Below are 8,376 nucleotides of genomic sequence, written 5' to 3' on the forward strand. Positions count from 1 at the left end.
ATTCTTCACTTAGAATCCCTTTAGGTTTAATAAACACTTTCAAAATAGCATTTAAAAATAAAGCGCGCGCGTAGAAATTAAAGACGGTTCCTATAGGATACTATAGTCGTTATGGGTGCCTAACACCTTCCCGTAGCGAAAACAACTCCCGGACCTCGATTCTCAAGGGTTTTGCTTACTTTTTCCCTTCCCAAGAAAAAATAAGATATCACCGGTTTAAAAGGTTCAAACGTAATCAATGTTTGACACCCGAAAACCAAGATAAAACATGGATCAATTTATATTGGAATTCAATTAGTGTTGATCCATTTAGATTGCATGAGCAACTGCTAATTTCTATATTACTAAGTTGTACAATGATTGTAATGGAGATGGAATGGAATTATATTCAAGGAACGGAATTATAGTGAATACTCGTGCAGTATATCCAGTCACTGTTTCCTTTTAAGGCTGCTCAAGTACACTTAGATCTTGCTGTTGTTTCTGCATGAGATACAGAAGATTTGGTTAAAAACTGTAAAATAAAGGGGAGCAATATTCATACAGGGAAGGAAAACACAAGAACAATAACCTGCAACTGGGTACAAATTTCGATTACTTCGGCTATAGGGGCCCAATCACCAAAGTTCATCTCAGTAAATTGGTAAGCAATGCCAGTCCTTCCACTCCCTACTATGAAGAGTCCACCCTTTATTTCTCCTTCCCCTCTAAAGTTTTTTTGAAATCCTGTAGCCTTTGCACGCTTGTAATTGCAAATTGCTCGAGGGTTCAACAAAAATCCTGAGAAAAAATTTTCCTTGAGTAATTTTCCCCCTCCAAGAGCTTTGAAGAAATCCCTACCCCGATCAAGAAGTACACCACCACCCCAGTACCGAGGCCAAAAATCTTTGATCTACTCCAATATGATAATAAGTCAAGTAATGATAGGTTGAATGAAAGAACAAATAATTGAAGTTGAAGTTGATGTTTTTGCTAATACCTCTGACTCTATGTGCTCATGAACAACCACAAATAGTTGAACCCCAAGTTCATCAAATATGGGTTTCCTGGAGAAGAGCTTGTGTGCCTCTGCTCTGCACATGATGCACCTGTTTGCATGTTCAAGGGGAACTAATGAAACCTGAATTTATAGCTTAAAGTTATCTTTTTGTTCTACTTTTGCATTTGTTCATCCCTGTTGTGTATACTATTTCTTTTGTTTCTTATTTTATTTGTTCTGGACTTCTGGTGCAGTGTGTGTGTGTGTGTTATGTTTCTTTATTGTCTACTTAAGCATATAACTGTTGCAAGCTTACTTCTCTGAACTTGTACATGCAGCTATCACAACTAACAAGGACACGGTGCAACACAATGACGGAAATTACAGATATTATAAGAATTTACCCTGGTCGTCGGAGACAAAGGAAAACAGCTGGTTTATCTCGCCACAGTTCTGCAGCTTTCATTGGAGGTGTCTTCATTTTTACCAATGGTTCCATGCCAATCTTATACTCTGGAGTTATTTTCTGAACCGATATATTTTCAATAGAAACATAAGGAGCAACTTGGTCACTGACTGGAGGAGGTTGCACACAACCACATGCTCTTGGCTCAGCTGGTTCAGAAGCCACAATCCCCTTAAACACATATCCATCTTTAATCTTTAGCTCAGTAAGTGATTGTTCAAATGATCTATCAGAAATTGTATTACTTCTAGTTTGCATTCTCATCATACTATTGGAGCCATTAGATGCAAGTCTATTTGGGATGCTTTCATGTCTATACATCAAGCTGCTTCTTCTCCTAGCCATAATTCCGCGTAACTTAAAGGACTCATCGATTGTTCTGTCTATGAAACGGACAATATGGCCTCTCTTCATGTCAAATTGAGTAGAAAGATCCATGCTGCTTAAACTCATAAGCTCTGGCAGATTTTTTCCACTGGCCTCTAGCTTATCGGCATATTGCATCAATCCACGATCATGTAGGTATGCCCTTATTCCAATTGAGTCCTATGCAATCAGAAAATAAAGACTTAGAAACATTAATATTATAGTTGATATCACTTACCTTACACTCTAAAGTGGGTGTGTAGAGGATTCAGATCCGATTGGAGCTGTTAAATGATAAATGTTCATTCTGAAAGGGACTATAATTGAAAGATAGTAAAAGCGTACTTTGATGTAGACTTGTTTCGAGTTTGATGAAAGCTGACAAAAAGAATAACCAACCTTTTGCCGTTGTGTCATTTTTATTGAGTTCATATCGTCGGAGTCCATAACCTTCATTGTTGGCACATCATCCCAACCTTCATCCAACAATTTCGGGAGCAGCTCCTTCAAAACTCCATTTCCTATGAATTCTTCTATTGAAAATGAAGACATTCTTTTTCTAACTTGGAATGGTTGATCTGAATGAGTGATGTTGTTATCATATAAATGTGCATTTGTATGATGCAAGATATGATTTAATATAGCTTTGGGTAAATAATGTGACAAGCTAGTTAAAATCATTACTCTGCCGTATATGGCCAACTTATATCTTTAAAAACATTTACTGATGTTTAAGTTTGATAAGTACTTGTACAAAACAAACCAAATTTACAGGTGTTTTTTGGCAACTTCAAAGTTGCTTGATACCTCAAAATGGTTTTTTTTCCTTAAGCCGGCCAAAATCTGCAGTGCTCTTGGCATTTTTAATTGCTCTTGCTGGTTTGTAGAAACATTGCTTTCATTGCCAAGGACAATTTTTTGAAGGGGAAGGATCTCAGAATTTTTCAAGTTCCGTCTTAGTCTTACTAATAAATTAATAGACGAACTATACAAATAATTTTAAGGTTGGCATATGAGTTGACATTTTTAATGATGTGGCTATGATGATTGATGAGTCACTTCACATATTTTAACAAATTCTTATCATTTTTCAAGATAAAATCGTTGTATAACATTCATCAAACCACTTCACAAAAATTTGGTGCTAACCACTATGAACATTTCATTCACCCCAACAAACCATTTTCATCCATCCCACAAAGGTGGTAGAAGTTAAGTGAAGAGAGGAGCATCGTGTATTGTTAGATTCTTTGTATTTTCGTTGCTTTTAAAAAAATTGGAGGAGAAATTTTATAAATCAAAGTGACACTAATCTTTGCCACTGTTAACACGTGATCATATTAGAGCTTTTGTTTATCATGACAAGGTCATAACTAATAGTAAACTAGGTTAATTTCAACAAAGAAGATAGAAGGGATTCAAAGAAACCTGAATCATAGTTAATCATCTGAATCAAACAAACATAATTTCACATTGTGCAATACAATTCAAAATTTGCAACCCATAAATTATTTATAAGTGGAATAAAAATTAGTATGTGGATACCATTTGAAAATTAACTTATGTGGTTAATTCTTATTCATTATTACTTCCGTCTTTAAATATAGAATTCTTTTTGAAAAAAACACGATAATTAAAAAAGTACAAATGTATAAAGTCTATTATTTGATTATGTGTCAATTTAGATAAACTAGTTTAACTTCTTGAAAAAAAAAGATAAACTAATTTTACTTCTTAAAAAAAATAAATTAATAAACCATTAAATTTTCCTCTATCATTGTAAGTTATTCTTAAATTTGTATCAGATTCTATTAATATTTTTAATTAGTGTCTGTCTTTGTCGTTTCTCAATTGAGAAATGATATTTTGACAACAACTTTTTGACAACTTTTGGACAACTTTCTCTCTCATACTCACATGATGTTGTTATCCTCTCTCTTCCTTTTTCTCTCTCCATTGTTTTTGACCAATAAGAAGTGAGAAAAACAAGGTTGTCAACAATGTTGTCATCAAATGGATGTCAAAATATCATTACTCTTCTCAATTATGTCTCGGTCTTTATGTTTTTGTCATATGACCAAAGACTAATTGAATTTTTTTTTCGTTTATAAAGACATTGATCAGTTTAAAAATATTAATAGAGACATCTTTCAAAAAAAAAATATTATTAATAGAGACATGAAATAATTTGAGACAGAGATCAATTTGGTCGTCTTACAACAAATTGAACCTTAACTTTAGTAAAAAAACAACATAACCTTAACTTTAGATAACCTTCCTCAACTTGTGTTTTTTTATCTATCTGCTGCTTCATCGTAGGGTTTCACCAAACGTAGATTCCCAAATTCTTGACAATCACATCCGATTCTTCAATCACCAGCTTCATCCGTAAACCAGGTTAGTTCTTGAGTGATTTCATTTCTGAATCAAAGTTTTATCTTTATTTTCTCATTCTGCAAAGTTTTATCTTCGCAGATCTGAAATGAACCTTATGAATTATGGGTTTTTTCTGATTTAATTTGGTAGATAGATCTGAAATGAATTTAAAATAACTGCTGCAATTGTTTGTTTGAATTTGAATTTGAATTTGGTAGATATAATTATAATGGGTGGTGGAGTTAAAAGGCTGAAGAGCTCTGAATCTGCTGATGCTGATGCTGCAACAACAAACAACAAGAATATGAATATGAATATTGTGCAATGCTCAAGTAGTTCAAGTAATCGTAATCGTAATCGGTTTTCAGAGCTCCCTCAAGACGTGATGCTTGCTATCCTTTGTTTAGTTCCTCTTGACTGTTTACTTAACTCTGCAAGGTATGTCTCCAAACATTGGTTTACTGCTATTCCATCCTGCCTGCGTCTTAAACCACCCGGTCTCTACGTTATAAATATCAAGTCGGGTAGAAAGTCTTACTTCCTAGATCATGTCAATGGACAAAAGATTCATTTCGGAACACCTTCAAAAATGGGCACTTTATTGGATTCATGTCATGGCATATTACTGCTTTGTAGAGGGAATAGACTAACTTTTGCAGTAAACCCTATCCTTAAGTCCTGCTTTAAAATTCCAATTTATCCCACTCCTTCAAAAGGATCAATTCGTTTTCGATCTACTATAGCACGTGTTCCCAACACTGCCCAATTCAAGTTGTTCGTAACAGATGTTCTAAATGTTGAGGGGGTCGATTGGTATGTTTTTTACGTCCTAAGAATTGGAGTTGATCACACATGGGAAGAGATAGCAACTAGAAAACAAGCTATCCTTGACTTTAAATTTTTATGGAAACCTGTTTATAATGGAGAAAATCATATCTATTGGATAACAAGTGATGGAGTTATTGTGATGGATGTTGACAGGGAAATTCTTATAGGAGAGTATCCACTCCCCCCTCCACCAGTAAATTCTCCTCTGTGGGGGGTTGTTTTATGGATGGGAGATCGTCTTTCTTGGATTCAAGGTACTAGTAGCTATCAAATCTATACTTTGGATTTTGATTTAGGAAAATGGAATCTTTATCATGAGATGGGACCTTTTGATTACGGGGCTACTTGCGGCCACAAACTGGATTTTGACAATATTACAATGGTGTGCGCGATTTTTCGTTTCTGGTTCAACGACCAAATTTTCTTTACAACACTTATCAATCCACCAAAAAACCGAAATGGATTTTCAGGCTTGAAAAGAGTAAATTTTTGTTACAATGTCAAGACTAGACAACTCACAAAAATTGATGGCATTGCAGTGGGCAATTATGAGGCATGGCTTCATACCAACACTCTAGTTTTGTTGCCAAGTGCTCCAACATAGCTAGATTTCCTGGTATAAAATATGCGCTATGTAGTAGTATTTATATTTATTTGTCTTGGTTGGCCAAACCAGAAAAGTAAGTATTATGTTTCTATTTAATTATCATGTACATTGACCACGGCCAAACAAAAGGTGAAGTTTTAAGGAGGTTGTTTTAACTTAATTATTGGTGACGCCTAGTATGCTGCTTTCACCAGATGTGATCATGACGGGTCTCATTGGAAAAACCAGCTATTATTATAAGTCATACAGGTTTCATTTTTTAATGTGTCGTACAAGTTTTCTTTTCTATTATATTATACTAGTGTGTATAACCGTGTCAAACATGGGATAGTTTTAGCAAAATTCAGATTGATGCATGTGAGTAAGGAAGCAACTAAAGTTTAGTGTTAGAAATTGATAAACAGTTCTAGATTATGTATAGGAAAGGGTAATTTTTGCATATCAAATGATTCATATTCACAATGCAAGGTACTATAAGTTTACATAGCCAATAAGGCTATAGATGATGAAATTAAAGCGGTTGATTGAATCAGATTCTCTTGAGTTATAAATGCGAATGCACAACTTGACAAATGTCCAAATTGAATGGAAGTATTTCTAGTAAATGCATTGATTAAAGACTATCACGAGGCTTCATTACTATGTTCGCAAGGTCAATGCTGAAAATTGGAAGGTAGAGTAATTTCTCAAAGACAACAATCTATTTCTATATGTTTAGGGTGTTCACGAAAGGTAGAGTAAGCCACAATGTGGTGAGCTGATTTGCTATCGCAATAGAAGACAGCAGAAGATATGAAAGGTAAAGTATCGTCTAAAAAAGTATGCAAATATTTTTATTCTTTCAATTTAAAGATATAAAAAGGAAAAATAAAGTAGCATTCATTTTTTATGCTTCCAACTAACAACTGTTGCAAGCTTACTTCTCCGAACTCGTGCATGCAGCTATCACAACTAACAAGGACGGGTGCAACACAATGACGGAAATTACAGATATTATAAGAATTTACCCTGGTCGTCGGAGACAAAGGAAAACAACTTGTTTATCTCGCCACAGCTCTGTGGCTTTCATTGGAGGTGTCTTCATTTTTACCAATGGTTCCATGCCAATCTTATACTCTGGAGTTATTTTCCGAACCGATATATTTTCAATAGCAACATAAGGAGCAACTTGGTCTCTGACTAGAGGAGGTTGCACACAACCACATGCTCTTGGCTCAGCTGGAGCCATTAGATGATTCAAATGATCTAATGATCTATCAGAAATTGTATTACTCCTAATTTGCATTCTCATCATACTATTGGAGCCATTAGATGCAAGTCTATTTGGGATGCTTTCAGCTGCCTTTAGATTTACTTAAAAATATAGAGATAATCTATATGTTATAAACTTTCGACCCAAAAGTGAGATTTGTAACACATAGTATCCAATAAAAATTATTAAATGGTGTTACACTAGACAAATGTTATTTGTGTTGTCATCTTATCACTTATTTAAGGAGTACTTTTTGCTATAGTTACTATGTATTTATGTGTGTGTAGGGTGGGGGAAGGTGTAATTGCGAGTAGAGTGATAAGTAGGTATATAATTTCTGCTGGTTGATTGTATCTATCATCTAATGTTGTTCAAATGTATGGACATCTCTCTGATAGAGTTTTAATTGTTACTGCTGCAGTTGTTAAAGTAAGCCTTAGCTACATGATACGAACTTACTTATTCTACAACCAGTAAACTAAATCCTAGTTAAACTTGCTATCAGAACTAAATGTAAAATGTCTAATTAATTATTTGACTTCCAAGCTGATCAATAAATCAACAATCTTAATGAAACAATCATATTTTATACTATAATGATAATTTTATTTTATGAAGAAGAAAAGGAAATAATGAGATACAAGAGAAGTGTATCTGACGTTCTACCATGTCCGGGAGGTGGAATTCTTTGCTGCAAATTTCCAAAGATCGGTATCAACAATGAGGAAATGTTCTTTTCATCAAGGTAAGCATGCAAGCTCAGTGAAAATGTGATACATGGGAGTTATGCTCAGGTTGTGAAACAAGAGAGAGACTGCATGCAGAAGAAAAAAGTGCAAGAGATAAAACAATTGTTCATGCAATTAGTTTACTGTGGTAGAGGTCACAAACCTATGATGATAGTTGACAAGCAATGAAAACCAAGACTTAATGAAATTGCTCAAACCTAGCACACAAATTGCAAGTGCAAAAAGATCCCCATAAGTTTGAATTGATCTCTCTCCCACATTGCAACTACACGGATCTCATGCTTATTTTGTTATATCGAAATAAAATTAAAATCAAAATGTTAACTGAAAATTGAATAAAATGTTTGCTTGATTAGAAGGCTGGCTGTATGGACAACAGCACAGATACTGTATGGTCTTCATAATTTTTTATTTTCACAACTTCATGAAACATGGTCGTGTGACAGTTGGCAACGGCACAAAACGTGTAATATGTGACACACCCCCGTTGAAGCCAATTATGACTAAGAGTCAGCTTGAAACTAAATCACGTGTATAGAGACATATAACAAAAATTAAATGTATAAGTAGACAGACTATTTAGATAGAAAATTGTGAGCTGCAGGTTTTTCTACAGAACTGGGATACAAAATGAAAAAAAAAAAGCAAAATCAAAATAGCATAGCCATAATAAACAATGATTATAGTAGAATAAACTATTTCATGTATTCATCTTCACATTCAAAAGAACACGTACTAATTAGCAAAATTACA

General features: G+C 34.3%; 2 protein-coding genes and 1 long non-coding RNA gene across 12 annotated transcripts; 2 read left to right on the forward strand and 1 right to left on the reverse strand.

Moving 5' to 3' along the window:
• The first annotated feature begins 261 nt into the window (after positions 1-261).
• Positions 262-2,653, forward strand: LOC146900017 (uncharacterized). The gene is made up of 2 exons (XR_015024251.1): positions 262-643; positions 1,318-2,653. It is a non-coding gene; the product is annotated as an uncharacterized LOC146900017 (long non-coding RNA).
• LOC146900018 (uncharacterized) lies at positions 349-2,492 on the reverse strand. Its single transcript, XM_085739495.1, has 5 exons — positions 2,211-2,492; positions 1,384-1,991; positions 980-1,088; positions 572-892; positions 349-483 (listed from the first exon to the last, which is right to left on the reverse strand). The coding sequence occupies exons 1-5, from the start codon at positions 2,490-2,492 to the stop codon at positions 445-447; spliced, it is 1,359 nt and encodes a 452-aa protein (XP_085595621.1). The 3' UTR covers positions 349-444.
• A 1,439-nt stretch (positions 2,654-4,092) lies between the features above and the next one.
• On the forward strand, positions 4,093-7,083 carry LOC146900019 (uncharacterized). 10 transcript variants are annotated; one of them, XM_085732195.1, is made up of 5 exons: positions 4,093-4,208; positions 4,406-4,625; positions 5,169-5,269; positions 5,555-6,421; positions 6,565-7,083. In XM_085732195.1, exons 2-4 carry the CDS (start codon positions 4,417-4,419, stop codon positions 5,617-5,619), a joined length of 375 nt encoding a protein of 124 aa, XP_085588321.1. In that variant the 5' UTR covers positions 4,093-4,208; positions 4,406-4,416; the 3' UTR covers positions 5,620-6,421; positions 6,565-7,083. The 10 variants fall into 10 exon arrangements, with proteins under 10 accessions (XP_085588321.1, XP_085588323.1, XP_085588322.1 ...); XM_085732197.1 differs by having other exon boundaries at positions 6,156-6,421; XM_085732196.1 differs by having other exon boundaries at positions 6,341-6,421.
• Positions 7,084-8,376: the final 1,293 nt, after the last annotated feature.

This window comes from Medicago sativa, chromosome 8 (genome assembly GCF_051527215.1).
Source record: "Medicago sativa cultivar Bolivia chromosome 8, Bolivia_mono, whole genome shotgun sequence".
NCBI lineage: Eukaryota > Viridiplantae > Streptophyta > Magnoliopsida > Fabales > Fabaceae > Medicago > Medicago sativa.